At 42.4% G+C, this 25637-nt stretch overlaps 1 protein-coding gene and 1 pseudogene across 2 annotated transcripts in view; both read left to right on the forward strand.

The window, feature by feature from the left end:
• The window catches only part of TSHR (thyroid stimulating hormone receptor), an 82216-nt gene that overhangs the window by 24393 nt on the left and 32186 nt on the right, over window positions 1-25637 (forward strand). The window contains exons 2-4 of the mRNA XM_081141332.1: window positions 17434-17505; window positions 18809-18883; window positions 24662-24736. Coding sequence (XP_080997458.1) covers window positions 17434-17505; window positions 18809-18883; window positions 24662-24736 — 222 coding nt within the window. The remainder of the gene's footprint in view (window positions 1-17433; window positions 17506-18808; window positions 18884-24661; window positions 24737-25637) is intronic.
• LOC308557347 (cytochrome b5-like) lies at window positions 5279-5950 on the forward strand (annotated as a pseudogene). Its single transcript has 2 exons — window positions 5279-5584; window positions 5852-5950. The product of its transcript is annotated as a cytochrome b5-like (transcript).

Raw genomic sequence — 25637 nt, forward strand, 5'->3', positions numbered from 1 at the left:
CATTGTGGCTCCAAAGATAAACATAACAGGCCCTGTCTTCTAGGAGTTTTCGAGCCAATGAACTCGTATAGCCGCTCTGCGTTGTCTGTTACGAGTCAAGGGCTTCCCACCGGCTTCCTGGGAGAGGAAGTGACGGGCCTGGGCCTCACGGCCGCGGAGCCTGTGCTCCATCATCCAGAGCTCGTTCTTCACACTGGACCACACATATGCCCCAAGGGGCAGCATTTACTCCACCCTTTTAGAGTCTGAGAAAACATCGCTTGGTGGGCTGGCATCGTCTATATTTACTTGGCTTCATTTGGGATAGAGTATAATCCTAGTTCTTGATGAAAGGATTTTCTTGCATTAACCTTATGGGTCATGATATTTGTGTGGTTATTTCCACTCCTAGAGTGATTTGTGGAGGGGGGAATGTGTACTAATCTTGTACGTTTTTAATCCTTGCCCGAGGATATGTTTTTATTGATTTTTAGAAAGAGAGGGAAAGGGGGGGAAAGAGAGAGAGGTGAGAGGCATGGATTGGCTGCCTCACAGATGCACCCTGACTGGGAATCGAACCCGTACCCTTTTGGTGTACAGGACAATGCTCCATCCAACTGAGCCACTGGCCAGGGTATATACTTTAATTCAGGATTGAAATGAATATACCAATAAGAGATGGGCTGATACAATTCATCTTAATTGGAGAAATGCAATAAACAAACATTTCTGAGCTATCTAGCTGGTTCAATTATTTTAGTCCAAAAGCCGGCAGGAGATCTGTTCTGTATCAAGGCTCCTCCGCAGTGAGATGGAGCTGTTTTCATTTGCTTACAGCCTAGAAGAGGAGTGAAAGCAATGTCAGGGTGGTCCTCCTCAGAGCCCTAGAGGGTCTGCCTTTATGGAAGTGTTTGTGTCCCCAGGGGGAAGCCAGATGGCCTGAGCCTAGGGGTCAGGCGAGAGAGAGTGGTTGGATATTAGCAGCCAATCCCTGACTTAAGAGGTCTCCTGGCTGGGCCACATGATGACCAATAATAAATACCTTTCTGTTGGGTGTTAGAGTCTGGAATGGGGCAGGGCTAGTTTGTATCTAGGGGATTTAAAGGACAATAAATGAGATTATGTATATGAAAAGCCAGCCAAAGTGCCTGTTAAAAAGAGCCTTCAGTAGACGCCTTCCCCACTTCCTCCTCCTCTTGATCTCACCCTTCGCCCCTCTCTGGCCTTGTCACTGCAAGCCCCTAAAGGTTTCTTTGAACAATGACACTACACAGTTAATGCCACTAGACTCTTTCACACGCTCTAATTGCCACAGTTTCACTGGAAGGGAGCAGAATTGGCAATCACACTGAGGCCAATGGATTTGATTGTAGAACTCCCACACCAAGTAGGAGGCACAAAATGACTTGGAGACCTGGTCATAGTTCCTGCTGCTATTAGTCACGGTGTGATAGTGGAACACAGTCTCAAAAAGTTATTTCCTAAAAGCTTTCCAGAGAGCTGGTTCTTCACAGAGAGAGGATTGGCCAACTGTGATGACCGGGAGAAACTAGAGTATCAGGGAGAACAGAATTTAAGCCTTAAGTTTCATTTTGTTTTGGATCAGATGTTCCTTAAAAGTAAACCTTCACCTGATCCTAATTTTCATTTCAGTTCCTTAGACCGGTGATTTGAGTGTTGGGGATAGAGTTCTTAGAGTCTGTTTATGTGGTATAATTACAGAAATGGTCTGGTTCTGCGTATTAGGATCATAATCGATGTTTTGATATGAACTTGAAACCTCTCTAAGTCACATGTTATTTTTTGAAGCATAGAAATTGGACCTCGCAAACAACCTAAATCCCTCTGTTTAAAAAACTTTCAATAGCATTGAGTTTTCTTGCCATAAAGTTCTGCACTGCATCTAGGAAGCTTCATTAAAGAGTAGCTCTGGGAGACTCTGATCCCGGAGCCTGGCTCATGTCTTGTGTGGGGTGGTCCCTACTCTAAGGTCTCAGAGATGGAATCTCCTTTCTCTGAGATTCACCTGTATAAATTTAATTTTAAAAATTAATTTTAGCCCTGGCTGGTGTGGCTCAGGTGGTTGAGCATTGTCCCATGCACTGAGAGGTTGCAGGTTCGATTCCCGGTCAGGGCACATGCCTGGGTTGCAGGCTCGATCCCCACTGGAGGGTGTGCTGGAGGCAGCTGATCAGTGGTTCTCTCTCATGGATGTTTCTCTCTCTCCCTTGCCCTTCCCCTCTCTCTCTTCAAAATCAATAAAAGCATATTTTTAAAAATAAATAAATATTAATTTTAAAAAGTAGCTCTGAAAACCTGAGGCTGGCAAAGAAGTTGAATAGTTAAAGGCGCGCATGATGGAGAATTCTGCTTTGTGGTAAAGGGGAACAAGAGAAAGGGAATAAGTATTGTCAATTTAAATTTTTATATTAAATTTCTAGCACATAGTTTTCAAGACTCCAAAAATTTCAGTTTCTTATCCAAACACAGTTACAGGGTTAGGCGTGTGTTAGAAATCCAACACATGAAAGTCACCTCCGTAAATTTTAATTGCACAAAAGATGGGAACAGCAGGGGGATACGGAAATAAACAAAACACAGGCCTTGAGAGTCACTGGAAAACTGAGGGCACGTGGGGTCACAGAGGTAAGCGAACAAGGGAACTGCGTTTGGGCAATGCCTCGCTTTCACCCACATTATAAGTTTCAGCTACATGGGCAATAGTGGAGCTTCTAAACATGTGTGAGTAACCCCTGAGTGAGTTTATGTAATGAGCAGAGAAATCAAGAATTGACACTGCTTTACCATGCTGATCATGATGTTTATCAACCCAACATCCTTGATCTCAGAGTGATGCTCAGAAATGTTAAGAAACATATCCCAAGGTCACAGCCTGTAAGTTAGAAGGCTGTCAGGAAGCCCAGTTTCCTTGATTCCTAACCTGCAGCTCTTTGTCTATACTAGTTGTTCTCAAACATGAACATGCTTCAGAATCACCTAAAGGGCTTGTTTAGATACACATTGGACCCCCAGCCCCAGATAAGGGCCCAAGAATTTGCATTTCTTTCAAGTTCCCAGGTATTGCTGATGCTTCTGGTCCAGGCATCACACCTTGAGAATGACAGGTCTATACAAAACCTACTACTTTTAATGTTTCTTCAGTAATAAATATGGGATACAGTTAATTGCCAGTGCACATTGATAACTTACTACATGCATGATTCCTTATTATTTAGCATAGTGACGTCAACTACAACACCATGGATTCAAGCAATCAAATTAGGACTCCTTTGGGTGCATTTTCAGAAACTTATTGCAAAAAAGATAAAGATGGGAGTTAAAGATATCATAGGCCTACCTGGAGATCACAAGGCCAAACCAGATTTCTATATCAGATAAATGCAGGTGATTGTACCTTACCAGGCACTGTTCTAGGCATCTTATGTATGTTAATCCTCATGAGACAAGTAGGAAGCGAGTAACTTGCCCAAGGTCACACAACTAATATGTGGCAAAGCCGGACTGCAAGATCAGGCAGTCTGGCTCCAAAAGCCAGTATCTAATTTACACACTGTAGTCTAACCACAGTACTGCAGGAGTACCCGTGGTATACAAGTCTACCCTTGGCACATATCCTGGCGTAATGTCAGAAGACCCAGAGCTTACTGGGAGCTGCTGGTATACAGAGCTAATGAGTGAGAAAGAATTATCCTAGTAACATCCACAGCTTCTCCACTGCCAGTAATTCTACAAACAGCCATCATAACCAAACAAGTTTTCAGAATAACAAGGGCTGAGAAAGACCCTGGAAGCTGGAGCGTGAATCCATTCACTCAAAGAGCAAGACCAGGAGGGCAGGAAATGGCCGCGGCTCAGAGTTTGGGTAGTTTGGTTGCAGCCCACAGAAAGCAATTTGAATGCCTTAAGAAAAAACATATTAAAAGACTACAGGCTACTCGTGCCATTTAATTAATAATTGCGTCTAGAATGTGCCTCTTTGCCGATGAGTCTCTGATCGACCTTCGGGCCCAGTTTACCTGCCTCCCCAGCTATAAAATCTGCTGTCGGCATAACTAACCTTTACCGCACCAGAGAGCTCATCCCGTCAGCTTACGAGTTAGTTGTTCCACCTGCTTCTGCATGCCTTCCTTACGAAGACAAGAGCAAAAAGATCCTGTGGTTTTTTGCATCTTTGTTTTCCTCAAATGACACCAGGGAAAGGGAGAGGGGAAAGGAATAGGGAACGGAGAAGAAAGGGCAGGAAGGGAGGGAAGGAGGAGAGAAAAAATGAACGAAATCGTGTTCTCCTGCCTCGAAGGAAATTACATGAGAGATCAAGTAGCCTGGGTTTTAGATAATCCAAACCCCCAGGCTCCTGGCCATTCACCCTCTAGTCCGTCAGCCCTCGGTTGTCAGGTTATTTACTCTCGGATTGAAAGCATGACGGCAGAGCTTGTGAGACTTTTTGATGAAACTGAGTCATGACACTAACCATTGAACTAAAGAGAGGAGCACAGGTCCACGGGACAACCACAGGCGTAGCTGCCAGCGGGGAGCTGTGAGGGTGGCCCCGAGAACCGAGGGCCTGTACAGCTGCAAACACTGGGTATTCGAGGAAATAACATCTGATATTTATTCTGCCAGGCATCCTAGCTCGGGTGCATTACCCGTGGATGTTGAAGCGAAGGTGAAATCTAATTAAAGCGAAGCTGCTGCAGGTAGAGGCTGAGGCCGAGGGAGAGGAAAGGACGTGGGCAGGGCAGAGGAAGAGGGAGGCCTAGGCGATAATGTCCCTCAAGGTTACGGCTCAGAGTGATACATGATTTGGGATATTTTCTGTACAGGTTTTGTTTGTTTATGTCAGTTTTTAATAAACATAAATGTAGGCCAAAAAAAAAAAAGCCCACCTCCAAAAACACTGTTGAATGACATTAATAGCTCTACCACTCTGGGGAGAAATATGTAATTTTAAAATTTTTTAAATCAATTTTTTAAGTTTACTATGTGTTTTGTAGCTTACTGAAACCACTAAGCACAGTTTTAAGTATGTGAAATATACAATCAGACTCATGATAAAGAAGGCATTTTCTAGATCATAGCATCAGCGAATGTATGGCTGTACTTTCAATGCTGATCTTTTATTCTGTTCTAAGCTAACAACCTCACTTCTCAAAAACTGATGCTATTCAGTAGCTGGTACATTGTGTTCATTCCTCTGAAAGTGGGCTTTAAAATTGCAGTAATTAGCTCTGCCCGGCTCGCTGGTATCTGCAGGGACTGAGGCTTGCTGTGTTCCCAGATGGCTGAGCATGAGGACAAGGCCACCAACTATACACCCTGGAAGAGCCCCAGAAGCACAGCCACAGCAAGAGCACCTGGCTGATCCTGCACCACAAGGTGTACAATTTGACCAGATTTTTTAGATGAGCATACTGGTGGGGAAGATGTCCTAAGGGAACAAGCTGGAGGTGATGCTACTGAAAACTTTGAGGGTGCTGGGCACTCTACGGGTGCTAGAGAACTTTCCAAAACATGTATCACTAGGTAGCTCCATCGAGACAACAGATCAAAGATAACCAAGCCCTCAGGAACTCTTATTACTAGTGTGGATTCTTTTTATTTTTTAATCCTCACCTGAGGATATTTTTTCCATTGCTTTTCAGAGAGAGTGGAAGGGAGGGAGAGAGAGGGCAGGAGAGAGGAACATCCATGTGAGAGAGACACACCGATTGGTTCCTCCTGCATGCGCCCCAACCAGGGCCAGGGATTGAGCCTGCAACCAAAGTATGTGCCCTTGGCCAGAATGAACCCGGGCCCTTTGGTCTGCCTGCTGATGCTCTAACCACTGAGCAAATCCTGCTAGAGCACCAGTGTTGATTCTAATTCCAGCTGGTGGACCAATTCAGTGATCCCAGCCGTCTCAGCACTGGTTGTAGCCCTGATGTATCACCTCTACACAGTGGAAGACTAAATGCATCCTCAGAAGCCAATGAAAGAAAAGACTCCTTTGTATCAGGGAGAAAGAAGCCAAAGTTATCTGCTTTGACTGACAGACACCTTCACCTGAAAAGTAATTTTAATACACTTCTTCCCCTTTCCTCCTATGTTAGAAACAAGACAAACCCAAAAGAACCATTCTGTTCTCTCTACTCTTGAACTTTTACAGTGTGCCTTGTTATTCATTGACTTTATTTTGTTGTTCCATGACTATATAATTTATTTATTGTAGGCAAGATTTCTTGAAAATACATATCTGGCTTTTCAAATATAAAATAATTGTAATTACTAGTATCGGTGTGATGGTTAACTTTATGTGTCAACTTGACTGGTCCATGGAAGGCCCCAATATTTGGTCAAACATTATTCTAGGTATGTCCATGAGAGTGTTTTAGCATGAAATTAACATTTGAGTAAAGCAGATTGCCCTCTCTAATGTGATGGGCCTTGCTCAATCAGTTGAAGGCCTAAATAGAGCTAAAAGGCTGACCCTCTTCCAAGTAAGAGGAAACAACTGCTACCTGACTGATTGAACTGAGATACTGGTCTTGTCCTGTCTTTGGACTTGAACTGAAACATCAGCTTTTCTTGGGTCTTGAGATAGCCTACTTTTGGACTGGAATTTGTAGCATTGCCTTTCCTGGTTCTCAGGCCTTCGGACTCAGACTGTAACTACCATCAGCTCTCCTGAGTCTCCAGCTTGCCAAATGCAGATCTTGATATTTCTCAGCCTGTGCAATCACATGAGCCAATTCCTTATTCTAAATCTTTCTATGTACACACAAACACATCCTGTTGGTTCTGTTTCTCTGGAGAACTCTGACTAATACAATGCGTAAATCAGTAGAAATATGTACTTGTGTTTTTAATTGTAAGAAGAGGTAGAAAGTTAGGTTTGGACAAGTTCGAACTTGTTTTTCACTAATCAATCCCTAATATTGATTTTTTTACTTAATACTTATATATCTTTCAGATAAAATAAAATATAATGAAAAAGACATCAGAGCCCTCTAGGCTCAACTTCCCTCACTTTAAAAGTGAAAAGATGTAATGTGTAGTTTCAGGAGAGTAAAGATATCTAGAGCTTATATGGCTCTCTGGAAGCCAACCAAAATCAACAAGGAAAATTAGCAACAAATCAAATGGAGCAAAAAAATATTCAAAAATATGTCAAAAAACTCATGAAATAAAAGAAGGCTTGAATCTATAGAATCAAAGGATACACAATATTCCAGCAGGCATCAATATTCAGTAATACCCATGTACAACCTAGAAAGGGGGGACATAAAGATCTCATCTTAAAAGCAAAAGAATGAAGGTAGCCTCAAACTTTTCCCATTCAGTGCTAGGAAGAATAAAATCATGTCTGAAAAGTTATCAGGGAAATAAAGTGTGACCCCCAAGTCTTATACCCAGATACATTAGGCACCTTTACTAATTGCTCATATACTCAATAACTTTTTCAAATATGCAAGAACTTAGAGAAATACAGATTATGTAAGTTTGAAAAAAATAATTAGCAAACATAAGTCAACCAAGATATAAATGTATTACCTATAATAAAAGGACCAGCTGTGAGCATTGAGTCTTTTATATGTAGAACTAAGGTTAAAATAACTTGGGAGAATTATAGTTATAGAACAGAATACAAATGTAATAAATTATTACTCTCTAGAGATGATGTAACTAACAAAAATCAGCATCTAGAGGGAAAAGAGGATGGGAGATAGTGCAAGGATACTGATTTCCTCATTTTCAAAGTTTATCATTTAAGGCTGATCTAAGATCAAGTACATAACTAAACAAAATAAATATAGCAGAAAAGAAAAGCAAGGAGGTGAAGGAAACAAAGTATTCCAAACATACAATCATTCAGAGTGGGGAATTACTAGACACTGCTTAAAGAAAAAGAGAACTTACTATATTATATAAAGTTATATTTTAGAATTGACAAGAAAATGACTAGAAGATCTAAAATTGGACCATAAAACTTCCATTTTATGGAAAAGAAATATGCACACATGCAAAATGAACCCAAGAAATCACAGATCGATGGTAAAATATTAAAAACAAATTGTGAAGGACTTCTGCTTCCAGGAATATTTTAAAAATACTTAAAACATGCACATAACATAAACCACTCCTGCTGAGAAAAATTAACAAAGCAGGATAATTTTTTTTTAATCTTGTAGCCACCAAGATAGTAAAGAATTACGAAACAAAGAGGGGAAAAGGAACCCAGAGAGGTGAATCCTAGGAGTGGCTGATGATTCTAGAAGAAATAGTTAAGGGAGAATTTGAGCAGAGGTTTTGGCAGCCCCATAGGGCTAGATGGTTAAAAATAAATAAGTAAATATAAAATCTAGCAAGAAATCCAAGTTCTGTTAAGGAGTGATCTCTGGTAAATTCCCACACATCGAGATGGGATCCCAAAGGGCTCCACCTAAGAGTAAGGAGTAACTGGCAAAAACTTGAGGCTGAAGCACAATTTCAAATCATGCCAGTCCCTATAATTGGATTAAAGTGATCTAAAATTGCTGGGGCCCCTAACTGCCTACCAAAGGCAAATGTAAATTCTCCCTGGAGGAAGATAATTCTAGGCCTCAAATTATTTTAACATTTTTTTCATATACAATGTTCTGCACACAATAAAAAATAACCTGACAAATGAGAAAAGAAGATGTGGTAAAAAAAAAAAATCAAGAGAAATAACAGCAATAGAAATGGATATACAGGAGATTCAGATAACAAATTATCAGATGACAACTTTAAAACGTTTAATAGAGAAGATTTTTTAAAAACCCAAAGTGAATTATTTGAAAAGACTAATAAAATTGGTAAGCCCCTAATGGGGCTCATCAAGAAAAAAGAACCAGAAATGAAAAGGGATATATCACTACAGAGCCTATAGATATTCTTTAAATTATCATAACATCATTTAGTAATATTATTAACAACTTTATGTTCCTAAATTTGAAAATTTAGATAAAATGGACAAGTTTCTAGGAAAAAAATACAACTTACTAAAACTGACATAAAAGGAAATAGAACATCTGAATCATCCGATAAACTTACAGGGATGAAAAACCATAACAAAGGCACATTGTGATTTCCCCAGAGTACTCCATTCACTTTTTCTACATAAAACTTTATTTTCATATTTTTGAAAAGGAATTTCTTTACTTGGCTATTGGGATGTTTTGGGAATTAAAAAATATATCAGTACCTATTTCTCTTCATCTTATTTTACTCAATGTTATCAAACTCTTGTGTGATTTACTTTTGAGTATGATATGTGCTAGCTCCTCAATTACATTTTAAACCCTAGGAGGGCAGACCATGGGGCATAGAAGGAAGAAAGAGAGGAAGGAGGGAGGCGTGGAAAAAGGAGGGAGACAGAGAACTGCTGTGAGTCGGATTTTTACATTCTCTGCAGTCTGTTGATAGCCTCTGCCATAGATAGACTAGTCATAGCTAGTCATGGACAGTACTACATATAAAATGTATTCAGAGAAGCAATATGACAAAAAATGGTTAAGGTTTGAGTGTGTGTGTGTGTGTGTGTGTATGTGCGTGCTTGTCTTAGGGTCCTTGAGCAAGATCCTTGGACAAATTACTTAATCTCTCTAATTTTCAGTTTCCTAATGGATAAGAAAAGATCACTGTGATACACCTCACATATCAGTGTAAAGGTTAAATGGGAAAATACATGGAACAGTATTAGTGTAGGGCCTAGGACACAGAAGAATTCCATAAACAGCAGTGACCATTTATGATTATGATGGAGAGAAAATAAAATATATATAACTCAATTTTAGTTTTTAATATGTGTTGATGAAGAAAACCCCAACTCAATCAAAGTCTCTTTATGCTCACTTTATTCAAATAAAAATTTTCTGTACTAAGTAGTAGAGATAGGTATGGCCAGGCTGGGAAACTGTTCAAGTTGGGCTACCTGGCAGCCTAGAGTTGAGCAAAACATTTGACATTTTTCCTGAGGAAAGAAAGTGAAATAATAACTTGGTTTCTCTTTAAAAAATATACCATCTGTGCCAGTTGTCTGTTCTGTAGTTTGTTGAGACTGTCCAACATTGTCTGGAATTTCCCAAGCTTCGGGACTATAAAAATAATTCACCAGACTGCCTCCAAATAATTTTATATTGTGTAATTACTTAATGCTGCACTTTGGACTACAGCGTGGATGGATGTTCTGGGAATCACGTTGGGTTTAGTGAGCCTCCTGCATAAAGCCTGTTTTGTCACAAAAAGTATCCCCTTGATGTTTAAGGAATGGTGTTGATAGGTTCCAGACACAGTACCTACAATTACTGGAACACATTTATCGAGGCAGAGAGGGCGGTTGGAAATGGCTGATACAAACTCTGAACAAACAAGGTCATTGACATTTCAGTGTGAGCCCTCAAGAGCCCTTGAGGGGGGGAAAAATTACTTTCACAGGGAACTTTCAGTGAGTTGCCTGCTCTCAGATGTCTACAAAGAATAGACCGAGTTCTTTTTTTTTCTTGTCTGACCACAGAAAACTAATCCTTCACTTAATATCCAGAAAAAAATATCGTATTGCTTTTGGTAAAGTTCTTTTTTTCATCTCAAGGATAGAGCTCCGGATGGTCACATCAAAATACATTTTCTTTAAACATCTGAAATTTTAATTCTGAATTTTATTGAAAGTAAATTCTACTTTAATTATGAGATGGAATGAAATATTTTGCTACTGATCCTTTTTTGGATAAATTAAGATATATAAAAGCACAATTTAAAATCATACTGGAAGATAAGTGGTAATGCAGTCATTTTTCCCAATGATTTTTCATTTTGGGAAACCAGGTTTTCCGTATCCAACACCATGGCTCACAAAAGGGCGTTACTGAAAAGTGCTCTTCCCTGTTCCGAGTGGAGCTGAGTGCGGCCTCCCAGCTGCTGATGCACGTGGCTTTCCCACCCACTTAGATTATTTCATTCAAAATGGAAGACCATGTGACTACGTTTTTATTGTGTGTGTTTTTTAACTGAGAGGATTGTGGGGAGGAAACGTGTACGTGGCTTTATCGTCTGTTTTGTTTTAATCAAGAGGCTTGGAAATAGAAAATGATTTCGGTAGACAATACGCAAGGAACAAATGGACCTTTGTGGTCGTGGCATTCTTCCTTGGTGACACGGGAGGTTTTTCAGGGCACACACCGCATTCTGCTGCCCTTTTCCTATAAAATTATAGCGCCATGAGACGTGAGGCCTGCCAGGGAAAGCTGAAGTGTCCTGGGAACCAGGAAGCTCTGACTTATTGGCATTTTGAGTAAAACACAGAGGAAAGCTCTGCCCCCCTTCCAGGGTCTGAGCACCCAGGTAGCTCTGGGTCTCACAGGCCCGTCCACACTCACTCGTGCAGCTGGGGACAGGGGAGACGGAAAGCTGACCTGTCCGTGACATACACAGCATTGCGCGTCCCTCCACCCTGCCACTCTGCTCTTGGCGTCAAATCACCACCTCGTTTGTGTCCCTACCGTCCAACAAAGGAACTCACAGGAAGCAAAGTGGGTGCGGCCTCTGACTGAGTATATTCCTTAACATTTCGATGAATATGTTTATCAAAAGAACCTGTTTTTAGTTGAATAATAATTGGAGTCATGGTAACAATAGCAAATGTGCTGTTCGGGAAAAACATTAAGCTTCGACTTGGAGGAATAAATATATTTTAAGGGCAATTCTTTCTCCATTGCTCCTTATTGCTTAATTGCATTCCAGATACAGTAATAATACTAATAACGGCTGTCCCGAAGGTTGGAGTGACAAGGAAACGGTAAGTCATTTCATGGGGGCCCTTGAAATGCAGATAACATTAAACAAATGAGCCGGATGCAAAAATCACAAAATATTCTCAGCCTGATTGCCAAGGGACCAAAAACTGTGACACACGATGGGAAGTTTGGTCTTTCTGGACCACACGAGCAGAGGAGGTCAACCAGGGTCCCAGCTCAGTGACCTCCAGTCACGCTCAGCCCCTCACGCGCAGGGCTGGGGTGGGAAACAGGCAGCACTGATGCCAGCCCTCGCCCAAGCACACAGTGTGGCCTCCATTCCAGAAGCCCTGTAAGAAACAGGACGTGGGAATGTTGCTCGGATTTACATGTCGATAACATTTCAGTGAAATGAGCCGACGATCGCGCAAGGTTACCGGGAAGAATTTAATTGCACAGACTGCTCTGGCTGGAACAGAGGAGCGTCTGCTCCCTTTCCCTGCAGTCACCAGGTTCCCCTCCCCCACAGCTGCTGCAGGAACAAAAACCACGGGACTTAAAACTGGGCCCTATTCTGCAAAACTTTCGAGCCAATCAGTGGCGTTTCACAGGTATTTCTACTTCTGCATCATGTCTTCCAAAGGATGATGTTTAAGAAATATGAATCTTGCCCCGGCAAGGCTCAAAGGCAACAGTTGACTCTAAGTCATATTCTCACTGATCATTCTTAGTTAAATAAGTCATAGAAAAAAAATTAATTAAATCGCATCATCAGCTTAAATATTTATTCTCTATTCTCCCTTATAATTTTCATATCCCAACGCCAACTTATTTAACTATTAAATGCACGTACTCCACTTAGGATAAGAAACGTTAGCTGTAAACTGTTTTTTCCTGATGAGTTATATGTGATGCCTTAGTTAGTAATAGTGTTACTATTTTTTTTTTTTACTGTTGACACTGATACAGATGTCCCCCATTTTCCCCACCTTTGCCCACTTCCACCCAGTCCCCTCCCACTCCCTCTGGCCTTCCCCACACCATTGTCTGTGCCCATGGGCCATGCATATGTTCTTTGGCTAATCTCTTCACCTTATTCCACCCAGTCCCCCCTACCTCCCTCCTCTCTGGCAGCTGTCAGTCTATTCCATGAATCCATCCTTCTGGTTCTATATTGTTCATCAGTTGACTTTGTTCATCAGATATAAATGAGATCATACGGCATTTGTCTTTCTGTGCCTGGCTTATTTCGCTTAGCATAATATTCTCCAGGTCCTTCCGTACTGTCCCAAAGGGTAAGAGATCCTTCTTTTTTACAGCTGCGTAGTATTCATGGTGTAAATGCCCCACAGCTTTTTCATCTGCTCTCCTACTGATGGGCATTTGGGCTGCTTCCAGATCTTGGCTATTGTAAATAATACTGCTATGATCATAGAAAGGGAAGGGGTGGGAAAATGTGATGGGACTAAGGGAAGTACACTAGGGGAAACTTAGCAAGGCCTGTTAGTTCAAAGTCAAAAGGTGTGAACACTTGAATTAAGTAAAATGTTGGTCATCTAGTTATCTAAGGTGACAATAATATTTTAAAGGCAAATATAGGAGTTACATGGCTGTGAACAGAACCCTTTTGATATTAAGATTAGGTTTTCTCTAACTAAAAGATCTGATAAAGACAACAGAAAGCACAGGAAGTTATTTTGATAAAGCACAGAATCCTAAGTGAATTACTTGAAAGGTAACTGGCCACCTGCACACCCCAGCAGGTAACAATCCAAGCCAAGCTCTCAGGGCACAAAATGAAACAAACATGAAAGCAATAGCTGCCCCTGGGATGGAAAGGATCCAAACCAGTGGGCACTCAAACTAATTTCACAAGGGTCACAATCCAAACAACTAATTCTTGTAAATGTTTTTTTCCTGCTAAACTGAACTTGGAAAGGAATGGGCAAAGAGAAATGTTTACCTTCTTCTCTCGACTAAGCACTAAGACAGAGATTCACAAAACTAGGATGATTAGAGCTCTTACCTTGCACCGGCTTTTTGTCAGGAGACCCAGACTTCAGCTGCAGTCTCCAAGGAGAGTGGAGTATCCCAGCCTTCAGCGTCCCGTCCTCGCCACCAGAAACTGTAGGGGAGGAAAATACATATATATTTCCCTCCTACCCTTGTTTACTAGCTGGAGCTTCATAACAAAAGATAGACTGACAATAGAAAAGCGTATAACTTCATTTCGTATAAGTTTTATGTGACATAGAAGCCTTCGTAGGAAAATGAAGAGCTGAATAAGTGGTTAAACCTGAGAGTTTTTGTGCTAGTTTAATGAAAAGTGGGACATCATGGGAAAATATGATAAGACAAAGGGGTATGAGCTAAGGGTAGGAAGCTGGTGGAAACCTAGCAAGGCTTCTTCATTCAAATTCCTCTAGCGTCTTCAGACATGAGGATGCTCCATTTCTCTGGGTATAGGGAAGACGCCTCTTACATGAGGGTTTTATGACTTGCTCCAGGGCAGGGGGGTCAGAGGGTCCTTTCTGCACCGGCCATTTCTCAAATCCTCCCTGCTTAAAATAGTCAATATGCCCAGGTGCCATATGTGGGGAAAGTGTGTCCTGACCCCATCAACTACAACTAACTCAGTAGTAGGAGAAAGATCTTCTTTCTAACTTAACGTGTGTATGTGTTTATATGTGTGGAAGAGAAATTCAAGAAACACGTATTATATATTTCAGGAATTCATACATTGGGAAAGGAAATAAATAGTATTTTATATAACCCAAAGTCTATTAAATTGCACTTAGATGCTATTTCTGTTCCAAGTCAAACATCTTAGAAACCATTACTCTAATTTTATTTTAAATTAAATGTTATTTAGTTTTGAACATAGAATAAACCCATACATTTTCGGCCAAGGTAAGCTGTAAATTAGGTCCACATTACCTACAAGCACTGTGTGCAATCTTACAATGAGCATGCCCTGAGATCCATGCCCTAGGACATGCTCTTTATAGACTCTCTCTGAGCTTAAGAAACTCAATCCCTTTGGGTGATACCCAACAGGTGTTTAGCTTATCCTTTGTTTTCCTTTGTCATGGCCCAATTTTTCTTAGAGATTTTAGTACAACAACTTGTTATTCTCATATTTTTGTAACTTCATAATCTTGGGTCTGGACCAACAGGCTTTTAATCAATCCAATTAAGGGAATGTAAGCGTGAGACCTCTGAGGAAGGGGAGGTAATTTGCAGGACCTGCACTTCTGAAATCATATTAAGGCAACATTGGGCTTCGTGCTGAAACACCAAGGTTTGCAAAGGGCTGACAGCCTCCACTTTTGTCATTCACATCACTCCCTGCCCTCCAAGTTAATAGGTCCTTTTATTTATTTATTTATTTTTATTTAAGTATAGTTGATATACAACATTATATTGGTTATAATAATTTCAGGCGTACAATAAAGTGATTCAACAGTTTTATACCTTACATTGTGATCACCCCACTAATTCTAGTAATCATCTGTCACCGTGCAAACTTATCGCAATATTATTGGCTATATTATTGAATAGGTCCTTTTATTAACTAATTTGGGCCTGCTGAGGCTTTGATTTGGTAAGTTACAGATATAATTCTTAATAAGCAGATATGATATACCAAGTAAAGGAACGGCTGTAAGTAGGCCTTTAGTAATGCGGTGGCAAGGTGTCGGGGAGGGGAAGTCTTCTATTGTCCTGTGTTTAGGTCTTAGTCATTTAGCGAGCCTGTGCCTCTAAACTGTGAGCTTCACAAGTGTTTCTCGGTTCCTTCCCCTCCCCTCTGTAGGACGGGATGGCTACACTGGGCTGGAGTTGGGTGTTTCCCTTCCCCAGGTCAGCTAGGCTTGGGTTAACTAGTTTCCCCTGAGGGCCGGCCTTGCTAAGTAAGAACAGAGTGATCTGTGTATTTCCAAATGCTTCCTTTTCCCCTCTCTTTGCCAGAAGCACAAGGGGGATTTTTCTCTGATATTTACTCTTAGAACCTGGTCAAGATAATAGAGGGAAATCTCACAAAATTGTGGAGGTCCCTCTGTGACTGGGTCCCACTGGAGTTTTCAACTCTCAGAATCGGCCTCCAGCAATTCGTAAATCACATTTCAGGTTTTCCTACCCTGGAAACTCAGGGTTTCACTCATGAGTCTCTGCTCTGAGGAGCCGGACTCCCTGCATCTGGCTCTCTCCCCAGCCATGGGGTCAGCAGTTTGCCTAATGTCTTCCCACTCTTATGGGTACAAGAAGAATTGTTGATTTTTCAGTCTGATCAGCTTTTTATGTATTGTTAGGATGGAGGGATGACTTCCAGGGTCCTGACCGGAAGAACTGGAAGCTGGAAGTTCTAAATACAGGGGTGGGCAAAAGTAGGTTTATAGTTGTGAGTACGCAAAACACAAGCGTTTATTTTGGTATTATTATCTATTAGTTATTGTATTATTTTCCATACATATATTCCCTGTATATTTCAATCACTGCAAAAATTAGTAGTTCTAAGAATGCACAGATCATGGAAACAGACTGCTGAGAAATAACCTTGCAGCCTGGACAGGAAAATACATAATTTCCATCTAAGTCTTCAAATATGGTAATAAATGGACAATGCGCGATTGCCAACATTTAAGTGGCAAAACAGCCCCATGGAGAAGATGGTAGGTGTGATGGGCTGTTCCCTTTTTGCAATATGACTTAGACGGTAGGTGCACCTTTTCCCATAAGGACTCTATCCAAGCAATTGCTATAGCAAAGAAAGGAAGCAAAAGTGAGCTCCTAGGTGGAGAGACACACTGGAATGCATGAAGGTGTCTCACTATCTATAAGGAAAACAGTCTCAGACTTCTGAAAAGTATCCAAAAAAGCAAAGCGGAAAAAAAGCCACAGCCTTTAAGTTTCCAATGCAACAAAGATGTCACCGTCCTAAGGAGAACTAGCTCTTGTCAGTCATCTGTTTCCAACCTGCAGCAGGTAGATGATTTAATAAGGTAGAAACAGTTGAAGAGACCAGGGCTCAGGCAAAATTTTTTAATCTTTAAGATATATCAAATACTTTTTTAAATCCCCACCTGAGGGTATGTTTTTTTATTGATTTTAGATAGAAGGGAGAGAGAGAGTGTGAGGAACATCGATGTGAGAGAGAAACATAGAAACATTGTTTGCTTGCCTCTCATATGCGCCACCACCAGGGATCAAACCCCCACCCTAGGTATGTGCCCTGACCGGGAATCGAACCCTCAACCTTTTGATGACACTCCAGTTCAACTGAACCACCCAGCCAGGGCTCAAATGCTTTTAATTCCTCTTAATATTCTGGTGGCATTCCAAGACATTTTCACTGACAAGTGCATGGTAGGCGTTCTGTAGTCCCAGTAAACTTATGAATGTACTGTGTTGCCCTTTCGCTAACAGACGGAATATCATGTTAGACATGGCACACCAGTTCACTGCTAATTCAAAGGCAAAGTTTGAAGATTTATTTTCTGCATTCGAATCTCACTCTTAATTCCTTTTTGTTGGAGAAAAAAAGTATGTTTGTTTTTTCATTGAGTATTATTTCTGTGGATTATGTATGATGAAATATATATTGTTAAGGAATATCATGCTGCTAGTAATGTGTTCTGTAAAATTAAGGTGAATTATTAGAAAATTCCAGTGGTTAAAACTCTAATCCTGTAATTTATTTTTATAGGAAGTTTATAGAGACTCATCTGAAAACCATTCCCAGTCATGCCTTTTCAAATCTGCCCAATATTTCCAGGATGTAAGTTTACAATTGTGACATATTATTTTTTAAATGTGTTCTGTCCAGAAAAATGATCTACATATGCAATGTGTATGAGAATTTTATATACAAAATGCTTATTTGGTTTTGCTACATCTCCATTCCCTAATTCCTAAATGATTTTCTTAAGCTAAAATAAATTTAGCCTGGTCGGTGTGGCTCAGCGGTTGAGCACTGACCTATGATCCAGGCGATCTTGGTTCAAGTCCCAGTCAGGGCACGTGCTCAGGATGTGGGCTTAATACCCAGTAGAGGGCGTGCAGGAGGCAGCCGATCAATGACTTTCTCATCATTGATGTTTCTATCTCTCTCTCCCACTCCCTTCCTCTCTCTGAAGTCAATAAAGAAATATTTAAAAAAAAAAAAAAAGAAAATAAATTTAAATTCATTTGGTCTTGAAATTTTAATAATTCTTGACATATTTTAATATGTATCTTGGGATGTGGCAAAATCTTAGCTGGGAATCTCACCCATAAACAGATTTCTCTCTCCATCTATAATTGATCTATCCTAATTACTGAATTTTTTTAAAATTTATCTTTATTGTTGAAAGTATTACAGATGTCCCCTTTTCCCCCCCATTCATCCCCTCCATCCTGTATCCACCTCACCCCCAGGCCTTCCTCATATCAATGTCTGTGTCCATGGGTTATGCTTATAAACATATAAGTTCTTTGATCAATCTCCCCCCACCCACTCCCCCCTCCCTGCCTTCCCTCTGAGATCCCTCAGTCTGTTCCTTGCTTCTGTGTCTCTGAATCTGTTTTGTTCATTAGATTCCATATATGAGTGAGATTATGTGATACTTGTCTTTTTCTGCCTGGCTTATTTCGCTTAGCATAATATTCTCCAGTTCCCTCCATGCTGTCCCAAAGGATAAAAGATGTTCTTTTTTACAGCTGCATAGTATTCCATGGTGTGAATGTCCCACAGCTTTTTTATCCACTCATCTACTGATGGGCACTTGTGCTGTTTCCAGATCTTAGCTATTGTAAATGTTCTAATTACTAAATCTTGAATCATTTTTTACCACTAGTACAAATGCTTACATATTTGTAGCCAATGATTTCAGATTTCACTATTACCTAATGCAACTAATTTCTAAATATCTCTAGCCCTGAACTGTCCTTAACAGTTCAGGCCTGCATTACAAGCTCCTTCAAATATCATCACCTTATATGATCTGGGAAACCCCTGACAAAAATGTTATATCAAAACAGTGTGTCTGGAGTCCGTGACCCTACTAACTTTTTACTTTGTCTCATATTTTTGTGTTCTTCAGCTACTTATCAATAGATACAACTCTGCAGCGGCTGGAATCACATGCCTTCTACAATCTGAGTAAAATGACGCACATGTAAGTACAATGAACAATGTAGCGTAGACCCGAGCCACCGCCACCCTTGACTGCTAATTTGGGGGTTCCAGATGGCAATGACAGTCCAACTATGGCTGACGGGGAGGTCCTTAGATTACATGGCCATGTAGAAGGGCCCACTGAGCCTAGCCTTCTAGCAATCCCCAAGCATAGAACCCTCCAGAATAACCCAGCTGAATACAATCAGTGATCACCATGGACCCCGCATGGAGCAGAAGAATCACAGGGGTTAGCACTGCCTGCAATCTTAATCCACAAAGTTGAGCTATAATACAATGGTTGTTATTTTAGCCACATTGTTTGGGGTAGTTTTATAGCCAGGAGAGGTGACAATTATATATCCATTAACAATGTGTAAAAGACATTGAGGACTGGCAAGAGAAAACTGCAAGACCGGCAGGTTTCTTTGTCACTTATTAGGGTCCTAGGTGGATACAAATCAGTTCTCCTGGGTTTTAAACTTCAGCTGGGATACTGTTTGGACCCAAAAGTATACATCAGATAAAGATTTATTCCTGTAAAATGAAACACTTCACTTCCATCTTCTATTTCATTTCCTCTATAAAGAAACCAATAACACATAGGGGGTTGCTGTTGTGGCTCCTAATAGCTACCAATTACTGAACATCTTTTATGGGCAAGCACTCTGCTGAAAGTGCTTCACCGGTACCATCCCACTTAAACTCACTGAGCCTCAGTTTCCCCCATGTAAAATGAAGATGGTAACACAGGGCTGGCAGAGCTCTTGCCCAAGTTTACTCAGCCAAGAGATTACAGTCAGAATTTGAAACCAAGAGTGTCTGCCTCCAAAACCAATGCAAAACCATAATACCTATGTATCTTCTGGGCAGTTTGAAAAATCACCTTAATAAAGTTCCATTTCCAGTGGAAAATCTGCTGGTAAACTTACATTTTCCTCAATCTGCCTCAAAAATCTGAACATTTACAAACGATTTGAATTAACATCTATTACTTTTAATTCCCCAATAAATTAGAAGATGCATCGAAATCATGAATATCACCTTTGTGGTTACAGATTACTCTCCCCCAGTTACATAATGAAATGTTAGTGGTAAAATACCTCATTGATTATCAAAGTGGAATAACCAAGATTCCTTTCATTGAAAAGCCTTGATAATGTGGGAGATAACGTACTCTGTGAATTTATAGGCTGTTACTGAAACATGAGTGCGAGTTTAAAAATCAGGACTTTAGAAGCTAAGGATCTAGCATATTCCAAGAACTCTGTCAAATGTTATACTTTTTGACCCAGTAATTTCAAGTCTATAAATTTTCCCTAATAATAAACAGAGTGAGAAAAGTTTACATGAAAAGCCATTTGTCTCAGAGTTAATTTATAATAACAAAAAATTGGAAACTACTCAAATGCTTAGCAGGAGAATAGTTTAATACGAAACACTGAGCAGCCATTAGAAATCTGTCGTCATAGACTATTTGGTCCCAGAGGAAATGCTTTTGACATAATGCTATTTAAAATATATATACTTAGGAAAAAACACCTGATTTTCTTTGAATCATGGAATGATGGCTGATTTCACATTTTTTTATTTGAATGTGTTTAAAAGTTTTTACAGTGTATATGCATTGTCTTTATAGTCTGTTGAAAGAAACTTTTTTAAAAAATTAAAATTTCCTTCAATATGCATTAATCTTGAGGTTGACACTTGATGTTAAAATACATGGGTGATTTATTGTGTAATAAAAGCCTATCATGAAATGACACTTTAAAATTAATTTACCTAATTCTAGTCCCAGTTTTCATCTTGGTGCTGTCCAGCATTTAAAGTATTTAAAGTAACACAGTGATGGCTTGGCCGATATATACACATCTTTTTAAAGCCATCAAATGAGGAGTGTCTACTTCCCTATATCTCCCGAGCACTCGGTAAAGTTGCACACAATAGATGTCCAACAATTATTCATTTGATGTTAGTGGCTCTCCCCGCTCTGCTCCCAGAGCGAGCAGACCTAGTAAAAGTCAGAGTGGCCTGCCTCCCCTTTGTAACCATTGGCACTTACAAAGCAGACTAGGAAAAAATTGAAAACCAAAATAAAGTAAGAGCTAAAAAGAAACTGGGGACCGGCTGAGAGCTGGGTTGTTGGCTAACGGTCTCCTTCGGTTTCTTGTTTTAAATGCCGCCTGGCCCACTGCTGCATTTGTATTTCTTTAAAGTGCAGCTGTGCCGACGGGGGCGGCCTGTCTTCCCTGCAGACACGGGATCCCAGCCCGGTCTCCCTGCCCTGAGCAAGCCTGAAGCCTGTGGCCGCCCCTGGCCCCCCTGCCGCCCGCTGCAGGGTTGCCCCAATTCCTCTCCCGGCCCGGCGGCTCTCCTCTCCCGGCCCGGGGTGTCTAGGGGGTCGGCAACTCTCTCCGCCCGAGCACTGCAGTCAAACGCCCTGATCAGATGCTGTTGGGTTACAGTGGGAAGGGGCCGCAGGACAGTGGGAGGAAACGGGTGGTTGGAAAGTTCCTTCATTAGAAGGGTTTTAAGGCTCCATCTCCCCTCTTTTGCCCCCGTCCCCCCAGCCTGAGAACTCCCTCCTCTCACCGCGCTGGTTTCCCGTGTTCTTTGGGTTTGGGCTGGGCTGCTGTGTCCTCCACAGCGCCAGTTGTCTTGAAGAAGCCAGTTTCTCTGCTCTGGGCTCTTGTTGAGACTTAAATGTCTCTCAGAAAAAGAAAACAACAAACGGAATCCAGGCATATGGCCAAGTGAGCCCAACGTGTGCGAAATTATTAACCTGCGGGTTTGTGAAAACACCGCACAGGCCATCAAAGTCACGCTTTTTATCTAAATGTCCATTTTATTTGAAATCTAATGAAGGGAAATTCAGCAACGATGAATATTTAAATTTCTTCTTAGTTCTGGTGGGTGGTTTCTTTTAGACATTACTTTTTTTTTTTTTTTTAAGCTGAACTTGGAGTTAGAAGTCCTAGACCAAGGCCCGGGGTTGCCTCTGTTTAACGGGAGACCAGGCACCCACCTCTCTAAACGTGTCTCCACTGTTATTGCCTCCTTTACTCTTCCAAGGCTGGGCTTTTCTAATCAATGAGCTTCGAGACCCTCAAATATCCCCTTGACGCAGCCGAATCGCCCCCCTCCATAGAAGAGCACACTGAAGATGGGAGCGGACGGCCTGGCCCCGCGTGTTTAAAAGCAATCTTGATGCAGACTATCTATTGCTTTGCTTTGTTGTTGTTTTTAACTTGAGGATTTTTGCGTACCTTTTATTACATTTGTTTCTTCTTCTGAACAAGGTAAAATAAAACGTGAAAAATCACACACTCCTAGTCTCCAAACCTACCTACCAGAGGTGACCACTATTTTAAGAATCGATGCTTATTGTATTGGTTTGGGTAGGCTCATAACTATAAGAAACAGGCAAATGTAAAAACATGGGGCAGCCCCAGGGTAACTGAAGTTTGTTTCTTGCTCGTGGGACAGTACTGGTGGAATGAGAAGGTGGGCGGGGCAGCCACCCAGGGATCCCGACGCCCATCCAGAGGCCCCTCCACCGTCAGCGTCTGTTCACACCTGCTGCGGAGGACACCTCCACTCCCGCCCGCTGTGGCCCGGTTACACGAGGCTGTCCTTCCCTCGGTGACCCCGGCTTCCTGGCAGCACAGCTGCCCTCCTGGGCACGTGGGCCACAGTTGCTTAACTCAGGATCGTGTGGTTCCAATTCAGCCTCCCAGGCATGCTTGGAACCCATCAGACGTGGACCCCTCTCCCACCCTCGCCCGTGACCAGGGGTCCCGTGGTTCCCTGCTCCTCCTTGCTTGCTTTCTTGGAAGCGGTTACACCAGCTGCATCCACTCCTGACACTGTCTCCATTCAGCTAAACTAGACAGTCCACCCCCCCCTTCCTTGCTTCAGAAGAGATTTTATTATAGGTTTAACGTACAAGGTGTCCATTTGATACACTTACATATAACACCTCCATCCTGTCACATAATTACCATTGCTTTTTTCTGAGAAAATTTAACATCTCTCTTAGCAACTTCCAAGCGCATGATACAGGATCATTAGCTGTAGTCACCACGCTGTACATTAGAGGCCTAGAATTTGTTAACCTTGTAACTGGAAGTTTGTTCCCTTCGATCAATATCTCCCCACCCCCCACCCCAGCCTCTTGTAAGCACCACTCTGCTCTCTATTTCTCTGAGTTCAGCTTTTTTAGATCCACATACAAGTGATATCATACAGAGTTTATCTTTCTCTCAGCATAGATTTTTTTTTAAGTCACTTGTGAGCAAGTGTTGAGCTGATTTGCCTTCTTACCTCAGAGAGCGGCTTCCTCGCCCTGGTGCTGTCCTGTGGTCTCTCTTGTTCCTTTCCTTGAACTCACGTTTCCCCGCAGAAACCACCTTCTCTGGCGTGTCCCCCTCCTCTCCCACCTCTTTCTCCGCTCACGGCAGCCGTGTCCGCTGCAGCCTCGTGTCATCAGCCGTAACCCCGGCAGAGCCTTGCCTGCCCCGCTCGTTACGGGGACGCTGACTCAGGTGGCTGCCGCTCCTGTCACTGTGACATTCCCCTGGGTCACTCGCTCAAGTCTGCTGAATCATTGATGGGGCTTTCAAGAGGTTCCCATAATGAACCATAAAGTTATTTGCCCGGGGTAAAGTTACGGTAATGAAGACAATGGGCCCATAAATTTATATTAATATAGACAGTAAACCGAGGCAGGGGAAGGGGTAGATGGCTTCTGTTCTCAGAGTTAATTCCATTCTCTCTTCAGCTTCATACTCAAGATCCTTAGTCAAATTCCAAACCCAGTGTTTTGTTCTTTACATTTTGTACAAACATTGCGGCACCTCCAACCCGAGGTCTTGGTGTCTGCTCTGGCTTTCATTCTACGTAAGAAAATAACAATAATAAAATGACTGTTTACAGAGCCCTCAGTGCGTGCCAGGCCACACGGGGATGAACCTCGCAGACATTAAGCTAAAGGAAAGAAGCCGGGCATAGAAGGCCACATATCTGTGACTCTGCTGATATGAAATGGCCAGAGACAGCAACTGTGTAGAGCTAGAAAGCAGATCCGTGGATCCCAGGCCCGGCAGAGGGGGTGGGAGTTAACTGCAAGCGGGCTCCTCCACGCTCTTCACGCGAGCACGGGGAGCGAGCAGTCTCCATACGCTGACCACATTTAAGCCCGCCGGCGAGAGCCTGTTTGCAGCAACCGCTGACTGCCTTTTGATTAGCACGCATAGCAACCCGACCTCGCACGGTACAGGCCCCCGCGACCCCCGCCACACGTGCCCAAGAGCCTTAAGCGACGGCCACAGGAAAACAAGCCCAGGGGCACTGTGGAGACGCGACATCCCCTCCCCCGAAACGGCCGTTGGCAGAGAGCTCGCTGCCCTCTTTCCTTGCTGCCCAGCCGCTCCGCTCGCCTCCCTCCGGGCCGGACGCCTGCTCCTGCTGGTGAACAGCACTGCCCTCTGCAACCCCTGAAGGGCTTTTCCTCCTGTTCACACCCACGGGCAGTTAAGAGAAAGGTTGCCCATAAATCCGAATGGGCGGAACTAAGCGGCGTGAGGGGGTTGAGCCCCGATTGTGTCCCTTCATTGAGGAGCCAGGAGCCCTTTGCTGGGACTGAGCCCCGGCAGGGACCGTCCGGGGGTGCCCTTCAATGTGTATTCTTCTGATGTTAAACCTGATTTATGTGGTTCTACCTTCGATAAGAACAGAAACGGGCGCGTTACGGCGAATGTGCTCCTTGTCGTTTTTATAGAGAGATTCGGAATACCAGGAGCTTGACCTACATCGACCCCGGAGCCCTGCGGGAGCTGCCTCTGCTGAAGTTCCTGTACGTATCCACCCCACTCCCACCCCATGTTTAATTTTTTCTATAGAATTATAATGTTATTGTCCACAGGACTCTCCCTAGGGTGATGTGGGCCTGGGCCATTTGAGTGGTGTCGGTCCCGGGGCAAATCGTATCCTGTGACGTATTCCCCACCCGTTCCCATCAGCAAGGCGTCAGGGGAAATGACCCACATTTAGGAAAACCTTTCACAGGTCAGCACGTACGCTGGGGCCAGAGACCTGCCCCAAGAGACATGACGGAGAAAGTGCCATCAGTTTTATATATAGTCCTTCAGTGGAGTATAACCGAAGGGAAAAACCTCTGAGAGCCCACTGGCCAATTTTATTAGAAAATGGGCATCGAAACAATAGTCAAGTGGCTGCTACACAGCAAAAATTAAAAAGCCATAAAGGGTAAATCCAGTCTCTCGGAGGTCGAGGGGACAAAAATGGAAGGGACAGCACTCACTGTTTAGCTTTGGTGGCACCTCCGTCATGTCCCTGTGAGAGCAGGAGCCCCGTTTTGGCTGCGGAGCACAGAGTAGGTGCTCAACAACAACGCGTTCCCCGGGCGTGTGTGTGGCCTCAGGTCCTCCAGGCTCCCGCTGGGGGAACCCCCCTCATTTTCCCTCTTCCCTGCTCACAGGCACTGGAAAAAATAATTATGAGAAAAAAGTAAAAATCAACCTTAACCCCAATGCCCATCCCCCCCAAAACAATCACTATTAACATAGCTCGTGTCCACCTAGGGGCTTTAAATAAAAGCATCTAGCCATACATATTTGACGAGTGTAGTCTTTAAGGATAGACGTCGTCCAGGTAAAGAAGGGGTTGAGCTAGAAGGGAAATACAGTGGGTGGGAAGGCATGGGGAAGACACAGAGGTGTGGGGCCACAGGGCCT

Source organism: Miniopterus schreibersii, assembly GCF_964146895.1.
Source record: "Miniopterus schreibersii genome assembly, chromosome: 1".
NCBI lineage: Eukaryota > Metazoa > Chordata > Mammalia > Chiroptera > Miniopteridae > Miniopterus > Miniopterus schreibersii.